The sequence below is a fragment of the Mercenaria mercenaria genome, chromosome 19 (assembly GCF_021730395.1).
Source record: "Mercenaria mercenaria strain notata chromosome 19, MADL_Memer_1, whole genome shotgun sequence".
Classification (NCBI taxonomy): Eukaryota; Metazoa; Mollusca; class Bivalvia; order Venerida; family Veneridae; genus Mercenaria; species Mercenaria mercenaria.
The window spans coordinates 12,905,745-12,922,647 of NC_069379.1; the positions used below are offsets into that span (position 1 = coordinate 12,905,745).

Here is a 16,903-nt window from a genome sequence, read left to right on the forward strand (position 1 = left end):
TTGGCACATCTGAGAAAACGCCGCAACTATGATATCTACTCAGGAATTAAATCGTCTTGATTTTTATTTTAGTAGGTCCTGGATTAAATTTCTTCAGTTATGTTTTCTTCAGTTATGCCATTTGTTTTCACATTTAGGGATTATCTGGGAACCATATGCTGTTTTTCATGTAATTGCACTTTGTGTATCACTAAAAGATCCATGTGCACGGCCTTATGAATTACACATTCAGATGTTTCTAAATTGTATTTTAGTACTCATAACATGTATTAATGTTACGTTCTCAACTTGGGGCTGGGGCATTTCCAGTACCGTCCATGAACAGGCTCAATCGTACCAAATTTGCAACATTTTCGTCTATGTTGTGTTGCGCAACTTGTATTTTTCCATTTTTGTTATTTCATTGTATTTTGTTATAAATGTTCAAAGGTACCTGGAATTGATATAAGTAATGATGCGACGATAATGATTTAATATTGTTTTTCGACCCCAACTCGTTTTTCTGCACTAGAAGAAAGTCTGCCTTAACACTTAAAATACAATATTATTTTCAGTTGTTAAGGCTATCGTGACGAACGGCGATTTGTACATTTCCTCTAATGGCCTTAAACTTCAAATCACTTGTCCCTCACCAGTGCAAGGCGTCGAATTCTTCATGTGTGGAAGCCATCCAGCTGGCTTACAGAAAGTTGGTAGTTCTACCAAGGTGCCAGGCTGCACGAGAGTGTCCCCGGTTCTTCCTGTACAAAGCTAGACAGTCGCCTTATGACATAATTGTGTCAGTACGACATTAAACCGAACCAAAAATGTTTTAATGCCTAAAAAATGATTTTACCGTAATATACAGACGTACAGCTTCCTTAACTTTTTGACTCTTAAAAACATTCTATATATGCTTAAAGCAATTCGCACAATATGTTATTCATGGTAAGCAACACAATGCTTGGAATATCTGTGCATAAATATAACTTATCTGTATCATTAAAAGCATCATGGAATACAAAATACGGTTAGCTCGATACTCCGGTTAGCAAGATGTGTTTTAGTCGGTCCCGATTTTTCCCTATATATTCTAATGTAATTATTTATCATTACTTCGATATGATTAGCTCGATATTTTGTTTATCTCGATGAGATTTTTGAGTCCCGTCAACTTACCTGTAATGATTTTACACCTGGTTTCGTAGATATCATAGCGTGTCAAAAAATATCCATGTTATTTGTAAGGTGTGAAAAGCAACCTATTGTTGTCCGGCGATGTATTTATCATAATCAAGTTAGTCTGTTGTTGTTTAATCTTTAATCCAATTCAAATGTTAGGAAATTTGCATTTAATTCCCATTGTTTTCAAATACAACAACTAATTTGGATGAACTACTTTTTCTGTATCTGCTGTTTAGATTGAGTAACAATATGCGTATTACACAGGTAAAAACTTTCGTTATTGAACACAGTCAAAATGACTACTCAACTGAGAACATTTCAGCTGCATTCAAGCTTGTTTATGGAAGGAATAAAATGCTAAACTTTAATGTTTACACGTATATTATGAAAAATTTAAAACTTGTGTGTATCTACAATGTACAATTTAATTAAGATGTTTTTGTTACTAAAATTAAAATATTTACTTCTTATATTAATTTTTCCTCTTTAAAACCCTCTGAAAAAACAAAACAAAAACAATGGATATAGTGACAATAAACACGTCCGACACAAGTTGTCCCAGACAGTTGATATCGTTACGTCGAACTTTGGATACGTCGATGCAATTTTTACAGTCCCTTGAATATCGAGGTAACGGTAATACATTTTTGTGGTGCCTCTTTATGAAAAATGATCCAAATCGAACTCTCTTCGCACATGCTAAGCTTGGTACTGACAATAATTACAAGGTTTGGTGGAAATCTGGTAAATAACTGCCGAGAAATAGCGCGGAAAATGTTTTCCATATGCATAAAAAAGAAATGAAGGACCATAACTAAGTTATAAAATCATCTAAATGGAACCCGCTTAATAATAATGAAAATAATGATGATAATGATAATAGAAGTAATTGTATAATCGTAAGAACAAATGCAGCACACTCTTTGAAAGTAGGTTTTAAAAGAAAAGGGCTAAATACTGGACATCAAAATGTGAAAGGTTTTAACAATATAGATAAGTTTAATATAATTCAGTTGATATTAACATCACAGAAACAGAATTGATATTTTTGGTATTTCTGAAAGTAAATACAAAGCAGATGTAATGGATAGAACACTTCAAATTAAATGCTTTAAAGTCCCAATCAGAAAGGATAACTTAATAAGAAATGATGGCTGGAGTATTCTGGTATATATCAAAAGTAGAAGTAAAATGCAAGAAACGACTTAGAAACAAATAATATTAAGTCGGTTACCGTAGTTTTTGAGCTATTTCTTAATAATAGTATAGTAGTAATAATCATTTATAAGTTTTCAAGTTGTATAGACATCCATGATCTAAAGTGAAATGGAAAGATAAATTTAGATATTATTGATAAGGAAGAAAAATAAACTATAATTATTGGAGACGTCGATCACAATTTACTAAACTCCGACATTTGTAATTAGTTACGTTATACTATCTCAATGAGAACAACTGGTTGAAGACCCTACTAGAACAACTTGGGTAACAAGTACTCTAACATATCATGTATATACAAATAATCCAAAGTATATTATAGCATAATTGTAATTGGCGATCACTTTTTTGGGCCACAGAAAATTAAATACAACGAGTAAATATTTTTCACAGTATCGCAGTTTTAAGCTTTTTAATGGAATTGATATTTGCAATGACGTTAAAGATCACGGTGTAAATGAAATAATGAATGGTGTAACTGTAAATTATATGTTAGAGATGTGGAACTCAGCATTTGTAAACATTATAGACAAGTATGCACCAATACAAATGAAACGTTTAAGGCTTAAATCTCAAACAGACTGGTTGACTTCAGAAATATCCCAAACAACAAAAGAGCGGGATTTTCCTTCTTATAATAAACCCTCTAAATAATACAAATATAAAAATGATCAGTTTTGAAATTGATTATACAACAACAAAAACGTCAGTATGAACAAAGAATTGCTATTAACTACTATAACCAAAGATAGTATGTAAAAGCCCCAGAATTTTTGAGGAGAATAATCTACTTGTCTTCATGATATGTTTGATATATGAAAAGCATACTTATCTGGATGGTCCTCTAGGTTATCCAAAACCAATTGATGACAATGTATTAAAATCACATGTTTTATTTAACACGTATGAAAAATGAAGTTAAGTGAAAAAGATGCTATATCACAATCAGTTTGTAGAAATTGCATTTTGTTAAGTTTCTGTATTGAAATGTTTATGCTATAAAATGCTATCTTTGGTCATAGTAGTTAATAGATTTAAAAGGAGGTACGTTGAAAAGAATTTGCTTCGCCTCTTTGCACGTAAGGACGTTAGTAATAATATAAAACTTATACATTAAAATACATAAAACATGAACTTGTCGTGAATGACCAATTCAAATACAAGATTTTTGACAATTTTATGACACGCATGAATAAACTTTCTGTTGTAACTGATTACTTGGAAGCAAATAAATTTGAATGATTCAGTTTGGCTCTGCTTTATACATATAGTAAATTACAACACTTCTGCATCTTAAATGTCATGTTCTAGAGCACGCCATTTATTATGAAGTTCGGTTTGATTGTCTCCACTCTTTGAAATGAACAGTAGAACCGGAGCAATTGTTATATAATTTAATCGTTATGTAATACTAGTTAGTATATATAGAAAATCGTTTTGCGATATAGCGAGTATTTCATGTTTCACTTCTCCAAAAACAAAAATCCAAAACCTTTTAAGATTGCAGTTGGGGTTAGGGTTAAGGTAAATGGTTCCGTATACGGGAGTGTACGTATTCCGTATACTCCTAATATACGGGCGTATACGGAAACATTTTTCCCGTATATAGAACATTCCATATTCGGGAATCCCGTATTCTTTAATTGGACATTCATGTTTTGCCCACATGGATCCGTTTAATCATACTTAGCATAAACACGTTTCAACAGATTTTGTCAGTATTCAAAGTTAGGGATTGTCTAGGTCCAAAAGTATGTTTAAGGCTTAGGTTTTGATAATACTTTCAGGAAAGATACCTTTTATATGATATTCGTATATTAGACATATACGGGACCGTTTACGCCCGTATATGCACACATTTTTCGCATTGGGTACCTTAGTATAACATTAAATGGGGACATTTTCCTTTACAGACTAGAAAACGCCGATACAAATTACATCTGCCGGTAAATAGACGCCTCTTAATATGTACAAATATTATACGTGTCTGTATGAACATTTAAAATGGTCGACCTACTGATGAATACCATACACTTAAGAAGTAAGCTTCATCGATGCATTAACCTAATCATCGTGTTTGTTGTTGTCCAGCAATGGCTGATTCAACATTTCTGATTCATGTGGTTGGCCTACATAATTGTCCATGGAATCCTCATTATTTAAGCTCATTGCACCGTCTTCCGCTTTAATTTCCGTAGCGGGAAGGTCGACGAAAATGCTTTCAAGATCGACAAAGGCTTTTTCGTTCATTGGGCATTCATATATTCCATCATCCTCGGTAAATGCCATGTCAATTACTGAATGAAAAGAACTCAACTTTTCGGAACAATTGCTATTTTCCAGCTTTTTTCTTGTGTATTCCTTTGGTTCCCGGTCTTTTCGAACCACGTGCAAAACTATAAGAATAATTGTTTTGATGTAGATGGCATCCTCTGCAATTAAAATGATCTATTATTAAAACTATTATTCGTACATATTTTACTCCTTTTCAAGTGAATACGTACATGATGGACAGTAACATGCACATGACGCATTATTTCTTTACAGTTATAATGAAACATTGCAACAAAACTATTTATAATTTATAAAAAAGAACCATATTTTCAGTCATACATACATACAGTAAAATACACCTGAAGAAAAAACAGTGAGTTTTTTGTCTGTGATGTATGAGTTTTCATGCCTTCTTGAATGCAGTCGACATCTATTTTTTGACATCGCTTAAGTGACTTGAAACTTACAATAAATGCGAATATTTATTTCGTATTTAGAGCAAATGACCTTTCAGAGTGATAACATAACATTATATAAGATGTATGCTGAATCTCTAAATGGCCCAAGCTTCACGAAATGTGAGTAAAATATACTGAATTAATGTCCAATCAAACAGATAATCGTTGTTGAGTATTCTGGTGTTATACAGGAGAAATTCATTTTATTCTCATTTGCAGTGCCAAATTTCTATAATATCATTGTCCATTTTCCAACTTGGACTGTCCAATTAATTGATTTTTTTTATCAAAAACGATACTACTGACTGAATAGATCATGATCACACTGCACCTATGTTCAGGCTGATCATGATCTACATTGTTCGCATAGGCACAATCAATCGTGTACAGCATGCAGGAGCTAAAACTACTAAAAAGTGTATAATTTAAATATGATATGACTCAATAAGTTTGGTGAAAGTCTTGTAATATAAAGCTAACATTTTGTACATATTCAACCGTCTATATGACTGGTGTATAAACTATTACTTAATGAAATTGAGTTTTCCCTTTCATATATACTATAAACGTGAGTGTTTTTTTTTATTTAATTCCAAAGCTTTTGACAAAAATCTCGAGGCATTGCATTAACTCTGGTGGCAAGTGGTTTTGCCTTTGCAACAAGGTCAGAACAATATCAGACTGCGCGGATCATAGCCTACACTGTTGGTTATTGAGTCGGTTGATTTTCAGTGAACTCCCCTTTGAATAATAAATCGTATTGCCGAGACTAAATGATGGACCTGTCCATTTTAGAAATTTAGCAAGGTAAGGGTTGATATATCACGGACAAAGAGTCATTAGAATTAGTTTCGTTCAAAGAGTGCAGGCAATTGATCCTAAAATTATAACACAGTATGTACGAAATGTGCGCATCAATATAACCCAGTCATACAGATGTCAAATGTACACAGATACAGTGTTTTATCTACCTTTTTAGCTGACGAATATTATACTGCAAGTTTACAATAAAACTACTGTAACAGTTTGGTATATAGATAAAATTGCAACATGTCAACATTGACATATTTAAACACATCTACATTACTAACGTATATTGGAAGATAAACATCCTTCAATATCAGATTCAATGCGTGATGAGGCATTGCAAAGTAATATTAAGCACTGGTCTTGGTCAATATCTCTGACATCATGAATTTCCTTCTGTTTAAGCACAATCCCTGTCTTCTTAAGTTTCTCGTTGAAAGCTTCAATAAATCGTGTTACTGCATTTGCATTCGATGGATCGATTATGTAAATGTACGCCGGACGACGCGTCGATTCTGGAAAAATATATATCAGGCATTTGTGTAATCAAGACTAACATCAAATAGTTTTTAAATGATCACATAAACGTATATGCACAAATATTTGCATTCTGTAAATGACCGTAAAGAATTATTTAATGGAACAAAAAATCGTATTATGATTCTTAACACTTTGACAACCCCTCCCCCCCCCCAGCCCCCGATCCCCCACACATACCCCTCCCAAAAATAAATTCATAATATATAATACCATTTATGCCTTTCCTGATATGGCTGTCCTGTAAATCGAGTTGTCTCTTCACAACAGAGCAATTCGTTCCATCTGACTGTATTACGGTGTTGTTAGATGTTGAACCGTATTCCGAACAGAAGTTTGCTATTTCTTTAAAAGCATTATCATTCATTTTACAGGAATAAAGCATGCCGCTCTCAAAACCCATATCTATTACCCTACCAATTTCGCTGTAGATCTTGTTGCTTTGAAGTTCACCTCTAGAAGGCATTTTAGGAAGTGCCTCTTGTCTCGCAACATGCAATACGATAAGAATGATTCTCTTGTAGAAGCTCCCTGAAAAAACAATTCTAGTCTGACTTTTTTTGTTTATGGGAGGTAGTTAGCTGAAATGTGTATACATAACAGTTTTTGTGCCGCCTTATAGTGTTTATAATAAGCGGATATTCAGTTCATTTACAAAGTAACATTGAATTGATTCTCAATTATATAAACAAACCGGATATTTAAGTCTAGGGATGGAGCGAATTGTTATACGGCTGACCAATTGCATAAAGAAGTTAATGAATTATGTTTAAATGTTTTGGAAATCAAGCTTAATCGATCTCCCTGGGTTAACTTACTATGCCTTTCAGCTATAGATTGAATCCTGAATTTTTAGATAAAATATAGACAGGCCGGACAAAAACATTAAATTATCCGTAGGTATACCATATGCCTAAGAGCTAAGGTTTAGAACTTTGATATTTAGGAACCGAAAAAATATTTATAATAAATATATAAAAAGCAAACCTTAAGAACCAAAAACGTATGTACTCAATGCCTTTTCAGAAGACAGAGCAACAGGAGAAACACCCTTAAGGGCCCGACAAAACAGGCCAGAAGACAAATATCAAAACAGTTCAGTCCTGGTAGGATTTAAAAAATGCTTCTCATAGAGTTCTCCCCCTCTTCCGTCAGACGCAATCAAAGAGGGAAGCGTAGTGTCCAACTGTAAACGGGTTGAACACTAAACATGCGGTATGTCTCAAAACAGTTGGGTCGTAACATCTTTTAATAAAACGTTTCATAATTTTACCAAATACATTTGGAAAATTACCATGACCCAAGATCTTACGAAGTTTATAAATCACATCCCCATAAAAAACGGGGTTAGAAATACTTTCTCGCAGAAGTGTCTTTAAATTACTATTGAATTTTAAAACTAAATCAGAATTACGATAGTAAAATTTAGCAAAATATTTACGCAATTTGTAATAACGGTAGCCTTGCTGAAGATGTTTACTTGTAATATATTGATTTAAAACTAACTAATAGTGGTTCCACTTTACGATAGTCGTCGGGATAAAAGAAATATTGAAAACAAGTACCCTATTGCTCTTTTGCCTGATTTTGATGACAAGGAAACCGCTGTGTTATCCAATATTGTGCACAATTAACGGATGAATAATCTAACTTTTCATCATACCGCTTTCTTTGGAGCTAAACAGTTTGGATGGGTACGGGAGGGCACCGTCATCAGTCTCTGAAGCGCGTTTGTGACACTACCAATGTCTACGAGTAGGACTTTTTGCAAAATTGTGAATCGTGATAAAGTTTACTCATGACAACTGTAGTGTCGTCACTTTTTAAGATTATTGAAAACATCCTTTCTCTACTTCTATCTTTTGGAACTTCAACTATGTGCCAAAAGTTCTGGAATATCAATAGTGCCAGAGTGGTCTCTCTTGATAATTCCCCCATTGATCGTGCAGCATGGAATCATAACCAGAAGCTTTATGTTGCTGAAGATTTCTCAAACGATTCTCCAAAGCAATTGATGTGATTGTCAAAACGTAGCCCAGGTTAAGTTTATAGATCTTACTAAGTGACGGCTTACTTCAAAGTGTCAGTGTTCTTCTAAGCAATTATGGGAATAGTACAAAGAAGGTCGTTTTTTTACAGCGGCTGTAAAGTCACAAAAAATTACAGCTTATACCTGGAAGTACTTCAATTGTTTCTGTACTATAAACGGGATATCTAGTGTAAATATTTACCCAATGCTTTCTCGTAAGACTTGCCAGTAGCTTGATAGTGAAAACGAAGGCAGTGGGATTCTCTAAACAGTGCAAATTTAGAAGATATATCAAGCATCAGTCGCAAAGCTATAAATTTGGTTAGGTTTGTGTGATTTGATTTACAAACAGTCCATATCAATAAAGTAAATATGTTTCAGGTGTTGCAATCTGCTGTTTACATAACCCTGCAGGATACGTTTTGTAACTTCTGCCCCTTGACTCAAACGAATCATTTTGAGAAAAACATGCATGGATACTTTGGATGAAATTGGCATTGTTTAATTTTGGTTGGCAACTCAATAGATGCAGTTACAGATGTTTTTAGCCGTTCAAGGGAACATTAATAACATAGCTGTAGAGAACAAGCAAATAAAATAATATTGTCCGAAATGGTCGATATTGTTATTTTTACCAACTAACAGATACTTCCGTTTGTATTTTCATTGCGTTGCATCTTTCATTCAAACCAACCGTTGATTATTCACTTCTTTACTAATCCGTACATTCGAAACAAAACGACAATCTTGCATACTGTATGTGCAGAAATCTTAAGAACTTAAGAAATGTCTAAAAGTGTAGTGACATGATTTCCATAAAAAACATGTCAAGCCTTGATCCAATTTGTAAAAATATGAAATAAAACCTTCAACAGAGCCCAGTAGACTGAGTGATGTTTGCTATGTAAAGTAATGAATTGTCAAATATAGACACATTTCGAATAGTGATAGAACTAGCAAAGGAACCAGCTAAGACAATGTAGCCCTTTCTCTTTCTGATCACTTAAAGCCATTTGCGTACTTAGTCAATAGATTGTATGTATTAAAATGTGTGTTAGATTTAGTATCGGTCGTTCTTAAGATATTCTGAATAGCATCAGTGCTACCGGAGACCCTTATCCGTATAAGCCATTCTTCTATCTAGCTTCGTAGAAAATTTGGTGCTTTGGTCCAGTCTGTCTCGATATAAGGTCCCGAAAACCTTTTAAACCTGAAGTTATTCACATTGCCATGTGCATACTTTGAATTTAGTCACAAATTGCTACTTACATTGATTTCAACTCATTTAGATTTTAAGAGTGGATACTGCTTAAGCCGGTACTAGGGGCGTGGGCTGTGTTGCATTTTCCATTACTGCTCATGAATAGACTCAATCACACCGAGTGTGTAATTTTCACTGTTTGTATTGTTCTCGGTGCTTCCGAGGGATCTACTTTTCAGATAATATTTACACTTTAACTAGAATGTATCTTGTTGGACAAATTGTGAGATCTCACTGGTACATGTGTTACAAATAAGGTAAATGATTCAAATGGTTGCAGTCCTAAGGAGCTAATAGTCTAAACAGAATTTTGTATAACGGATTCATTATTCTACGTATGCCATGTGTATTCTGACTTATGATCATCACAATCAAAAATATCCACCATTTTGATTATTTCAAGGACCGTAACTTTAATGAGTGCTAAAATAAACAAAGTATTATGCAAAGTAGCATTAATTTACATCAAACAGTTCATATGTAGTAATTATATAGGCACGTCATTATATATATTTGTGCATTTTGACCATTTTATGGCCAATAACTTTAAAAATTGAGGGCAGAGTCAGACGAAAAAAGGAGGTGCGAAATTTCATACCGTTATATAGACTCTTGCAAGATTTCTTCAGTTTATATGAAAGACCAACTTTATTTGTCCCTTCCATTCTGTTTGGAGTGTAGCCAGACGAAAAACATGTGGTTTGCAAGTTTATATCATGATAAAAAACTCAAGCAAGTTTTCATTAATTCATATGAAATACATTTTGAGGTAGTGCGTCACAAGGAAGGTAGAAATGAGCATTTTCGAAAGTTTTAGGGACCTTTACTCTGAAAATAGGGAACAGAGCCGGACGGAAAATTTCATATCTTTATAAATAAAATCTGGAAAGTAGATCCCTCGGAAGCACCGAAAACAAAGCAAACAGTGAAAATTGCAGACTCGGTTTGGTTGAGTCTGTTCATGAGCAGTAATGAAAAATGCAACACTGCCCACGCCTTAAGCAGTATTCAATCTTCAAATCTAAATGAGTTGAAATCAATGATCCCGAAGGACCAGAAAATATAACAACACTGAGATGAAGTCGGGGCGACTTTTTACGGCCGCCACACAGCACTTAACACCCGCTGTTGTGAAGTAAATAAAATCTGGAAAGTAGATCCCTCGGAAGCACCGAAAACAAAGCAAACAGTGAAAATTGTAGTGCAGAGTGCAGAGTTTCATCAATTTCTATACACCACCTCTATTCTATTGTGGTGGCACAAAAAGTAAGATATAAAGACGTACGGTCAATATTCTTCAGGCATTTTTCAACTGCGGTAGTGATCGGACCAGATTCATTTCTGTTACATATTGTAACTAAAACCTGTCTCTCTTCGGGTTTCAACTCGTTCAGTTTTTCTATCACTGTTGCTCCGATATGATGCTCTTTCTGTAAGGCATACTGTAACTGTTTTACGAATAGTGTTGCTGGCGTGGTGCTTCTATCATTCAATATTTGTACTGAAAGCAATTGTGAGTTCATATCTGAAATGAAATATTTGTAAAGTTTTGTTTGGTTTATGTCATAGCTCCTGAATTTCGATGAAATTATTGAGAAAAACCCCGGGTACTCATTATTCTATGCGTCATTGCGTGGATGAGAGAACATTCTTAAAATAGAAATGACATTCCAATGATAGAATTTAAGTGCGATTTTCAGTTCAACAGCAGGGCGTTGTAATTAAATGTTCACGAATTTACTACTCGGCAATGTCGACACTTCTTCAACAAATGCAAATTCTTTCTTAAACTGCAAATAACAAAAAGTTATGATAAAATACTGAATGTAGTTCAAAGTATTCACAAGTTTGTGTGTAATGGTCTTGCAATATTAATTTCGTTTCAATATCCCAAGATTTACATCATTTAATCAAATGCTCGAGTTAGATTTAGCTGGTGTTAAGGGAAATTTATCTAGTTGTTCTCTGGAAAATTTGATGTTAGATTGTTTGAACAGTTTGAACTGCTGCAAAAGTATTATAATTAACGTTTTTGTACAGGAGTGCTCATTTAATAATATTCTTTAATGTCCAATTGAATTCATCTCCAGCTTTTATGATGAGATTTTTCATATATCGCTCAATCTACATAAAACCTATGTAAATTTACAATATAACACACCACTTAGTTAAATATGTCATTTATTTTTAATTACTTTTTAAAGTTTTCGCAATGAAAAAAGCCCAGCACGACAAAATATGGGGAAAAAGTCCAACTAATATATTGTACATGATATATAATTCAACATAAATGATTTTGTAGAATTCCCACAACTTAGTCCGCTATTGTCTCATGGTCCTTCAACTATCATCAAAACTAAAACAGAAGTACCTAACTCACTTAGAAATAGAAGTGAAGTTTGCCAAAATCCTGGTTCAGAAATGATATTTTGGTGGTTGAGTTTTGCTGAAACCTTATGTCGTGCATATCCCGAATGTCTTTTCAAACGTATGAAATCATAACTGAAAACTAAGAAACTGCTGATGTGGAATTTTTGTTTGAACAATGTCTAATAAAAGAAAAAAAATCCAAATAAAAAGGCCTAATTCAAAGTGGTAAGCGCACATGTCTTAACATTTTTACGCTACGTTTTATCAAAATTTAATCTTATAAATGAGAATTTCAATTATTTTTGTCTTTTTTTTTTAAGATTTGAAGAATCTTACCTTCAGTTCTGTTATCAGAATTCTTTTGATCAAAACCGGCTTTCTCTTTTGTGCTCTCTAATGTGTCCTAAAGGAAATACAGCATTAGATATACTTTATGTTTTATGTCTTGGCAAAGAAGTAAATGGAACTTCATGCTTTCCTTTAATCTGTGTATGTGTTCAGCAACACAACAATACACGTTAACTACCAGTCAAATCCACATTCATGTCATTTTAGTTACTGAGTGAAGTAATTCATGCTATTGATCCGTATCAAACGATGTAAATAACTGTTAATAACTGATCAAAGTAAGTAAAATGAACTGCACACTTTGCAACATAGCGTTTACTGCGTTCCGCTTTAGTTCTTTAGTCATTTTATGTAGGAGCGTAGGGACGATTTGAGCATTAGGGCGGCGGAGGGGGTGGGTTTGGGACGGGGTGTCCCCCTCCTATGAATGGGGTCCGGGAATTTTTCATATAGCTAGAGTAAATGGTGCAGTCTGGCGACTTCTTGGATTGCTCAGCATATGTTGAACATACCCGTGTTTTTTCGAGTTTTCACCCCTATTTACAGTTTACTATGTTTAAACACTGTGATTGCGGTGTGATGTTAGATACGCACAATTTCTTGCCAGTGTAAAACCAGTGAATGTCTAAGTAGGGGAACGAGCACTAGACCCTGACTTAAAGGGGTAATCTAATCTATAGCATTTTAGTAATTAATTGAACCACTGAGGATTGAATGAACGGAATTCAGAGTTCTTTTTACCAAATGGTCGATTGGAAATGCAAAATTGCGAGGCTGATTAGCCTTTTATACTTTTATGTAGAAGCTGTAGTACTTGCAAATTTAACCAAAGAGCTATAAAAAGAAATGTTCTTTGATTTAACTAGATCTGTAAAATCTATGAGGATTGTTTTACATTTTATAGGTTGAATTTAATTATTATGATTGATGCCTTTGGTTTTCAAACACTATGTTTAAGTGTCAAAAATATTCAAATTAATATAATATTTTATGTAAAGACATCTGAAGATCCCGATTTGCGTTTGTGTTTTACTCAAGATACTTTCCTTTGTCGGCAGAATTTGAGACACAACATTAATTGCAAGTTTGGCAGTAAGCAATTAAATACGATTAACTTTCATTAATTAATGTATTGTCTATAATCCAAGTCTGCAGGTCGTAAAAATACAGCGGCCTTGGTCGTTGCGGATTATCGTTTTTGTACAATACTAGTACCCTGTCACCAAGGTGATCTAGCAAGACTTCAGCTATATGACAAGATTCTTTGTACATATCAGTCGCCGATGCACTTCATGATAAATGGAAGACCGCTGTTTAATTTTTTTTAATTATATTTTCTAGCTTTTTCAAAAACTCATGAGTACGACATTTTGCCGCCCCTCCAAATATTGGGGCGACGGGTGCCGCCCTTGTCGCCCCAACTTCTACACCTTTGTTATGAGCCATGTTTCCAAGCTGTCACAATTAAACTAAAGGTACTATTTTTAAGAGTGGGACTGCTGATGTTTGCGTTAGTGTGAGATATTTGAATGGTAGTTGGTCATGAACAACCATCAAATTTATCCACAGTCATGAAGGGGGGTGGGGGGCGGTATTATTGATCAGAATTACGTTATCAGGGATACTATGGCACTCTTCCTTACTTAAGGTAAGAAGACGCGTAAGATACAAAGCGGTGAAAAATATTTTTATAATTTTTACCAAAAGGACAAAATCAATAACAGTGGATCAGTCCGAGATCGGCAAGAAACGAACAATTTGCACACAAAATAGTTTACAGTATTTGGAAGACACCATTGTTTCGTAAAATAAATAACCCCGTTCTAAAGCTTTTAAACCTGTTTTTCCATTATAATTTGGTAAAGATGCGATCATATCGGCTCTTACTAACATATGGCGTGTTTTGATTTACCTGTAACAGCAAGTGTTAGAGAGACTTGAACTCAAGCTTTCATTGCATAAATAGCATATAACATTGTATGTAAAATGCCTTTAAACTGTTTTATTGTATCACATATTTGTTCATCATTTACAGATTTGATGTATTTCTGGTAAATAGACTATGCATATCGGCTGGTATGACAGATATTAATAAGTGTATGTCAAAAAGGGTATATCTAGAATATTACCTTAATATAACGGTAACACTCTTCAAATTCGGTTTGAGGAATTTGGATGTAATGATTGTCAGTTGCTTTCTCGTATTTTTTAAACTGAAAATAAAATTAAAAATCAGATTAATCGTTTTATTGTCAATAAACCTGAAAACTGATAATGATAAATGTCGATTTTTTCACAAATGTTTAATGTTATGGCACATGAGAAGGCATTTTGAGTGTGCAAATTGTTGACTTACAACATTTGTTGATTTATTACGATATAAGGCAAGCTATTTTGGGTGAGTACATTGTAAACGTATGCCGTTTATCACTTTACAATTGCTGATTAGTAACTGTTTAAGGCCTAACATTTCTGATCACTTCAGACATATTTTTGCTTTTTTTTAAATGCATATTCTGTAACATTTTCAGCTTGAAGTGACATGGCGATCTACTCCTTAGGTTGGAATATAACATTTGTGCTCAACTTACCCACTTGCACACTTTTTCTAAAGTTTGACGCTCAGGAGTTGATTCCTCTGTCTCACCATGTAAACCCTTAAAATAATAATCATTCAACTATAGTGTTTAACATGTACTGAAAGGACAGATGTTTTCCTCCCAAGGTTGAATGCGGTTAACCAAACTGAATTGTCGTTGGACGTCATGAAGAGATTGGTTATACAACAAATACTATAGTCATTCGAATCTTTACTTCTCAAGCACTCAGGTGCGTGCGTGCAGCAAGAAGGCACATAACATGGAAGGAAGTAAAGCAGGTTAAACCTATAGTGGAGTGCAATAGTCGTTATTATTACAGAAACCCGAGGGTGTAGCTCTATAAGAGATCGTTTATAAAAGTAAGAGGTATTGGTTCTATTGATGAGGAAGAACATCACAAGTTCAATAACAAAAAGCCGAAAACATCGCCCTTTACATGCGAATTATTGCATCCTCTATATTGCCAACATATTGTCACTCGGTAACTGTATATTCAGGTCTCAATAGATCAAATTAATTATTTTTAACTTCTTAAAGGGGTTAAAGAACATAACGGATCCTGCCCAACGGTGTTCGGGGTAATTATGATGGTCGGCAGACTACAATACATTGAACAAATATATACAATCTAGAACGCTGACAATGTATTAACCTTACATTTTCATAGCTAATGTAAACAATTATAAAATGAAGATATTATCAAAATATAATACACAGTTCTGCAAATGTTCTACCTTTGTTCCTCGCTATATGCCTCTTATGACTCTATATTATACAGAAAAAAATACAAATTCTCTCAATTAAATAGTTCGTTATATATACGTTTTCAAATGAAAATGAAAACATAATAAATGTAATGTATAAAGATAGCTAAGTAAGTGATACTTACACAAGCTAACTTATTTCCCATCGTATCTGAAAAAAAAACTCATATTGATAGTTCTTTTTCAATGATTTTTGTATAATACAAATTTCGAGAAAAACAGTATATGTTCATGTTAAAGGAATACGAAAAACAATCGATTTATTTAGTTCAATTGTGTATTTGTAAAATTGACAAACCATCAAATATCCTGCCATCGGTAAATCTTACACCAACCTTAACTGAAGCATTAACTTTTTAATATATATAAATGATATAATTTTAAAAATTATAACTTATCTGATGCGATATAATGTACTCACTTTAACAACGGCCTAATTTCAATCGTGTCTGTACAGCTCTCCCCATTTGAAATATTCCGCTGTCAGTTATGTCTACTTTATCTCTTTGTTCTACTAGGATAATCTCTCATTTATTCTTACTTTTTTTGATAACGAAGATCCATACATAAAAAAAAAATTCAATATCAAATGTTTTACATTACCGTGTGTTTCAAATTTTGTGGTCTACATATGTCATTTATCATAATATTTGTGATAAGAACATGTAGCTTGCATGGACGTATCAAATGTATTCGTGAACTCTTTGCGCTCGCTTTATTTACACACGTCAAAATTAATTTTGCCATGTATATCAAAATGAAAACGTAGCGATTTTCATTTATTCTTTCAATATTATGTATTTCACATCTTTATATCTGAAAATTGATTCACTTGTGATGGTGTTAACTAACAGCAGATGTTGCAAAATTCGAATATGGAAACAATTGACTTTGAGTAAAATTAATTATAAGACTTGGAGCGCCTGTGATAAACTGCAGACACGAGCATATATTTTGTTACCATGATAATCCTAACACTGACCTTTAGTCAATATATTTTGCATATTATACACTAACTGCGTGCTGGTATCCAATTGTTTGCGGATTCTTTATTTATGCTGTGCTCTCCGATT

General features: G+C 33.7%; 1 protein-coding gene across 1 annotated transcript; it reads right to left on the reverse strand.

Annotated features, from left to right (window-relative positions):
• Positions 1 to 3,002: 3,002 nt before the first annotated feature.
• LOC123542711 (uncharacterized) lies at positions 3,003 to 16,298 on the reverse strand. Its single transcript, XM_045328673.2, has 9 exons — positions 16,252 to 16,298; positions 15,956 to 15,981; positions 15,058 to 15,123; positions 14,596 to 14,679; positions 12,455 to 12,521; positions 11,034 to 11,273; positions 6,672 to 6,989; positions 6,206 to 6,436; positions 3,003 to 4,814 (listed from the first exon to the last, which is right to left on the reverse strand). The coding sequence occupies exons 2-9, from the start codon at positions 15,974 to 15,976 to the stop codon at positions 4,447 to 4,449; spliced, it is 1,395 nt and encodes a 464-aa protein (XP_045184608.2). The 5' UTR covers positions 15,977 to 15,981; positions 16,252 to 16,298; the 3' UTR covers positions 3,003 to 4,446.
• Positions 16,299 to 16,903: the final 605 nt, after the last annotated feature.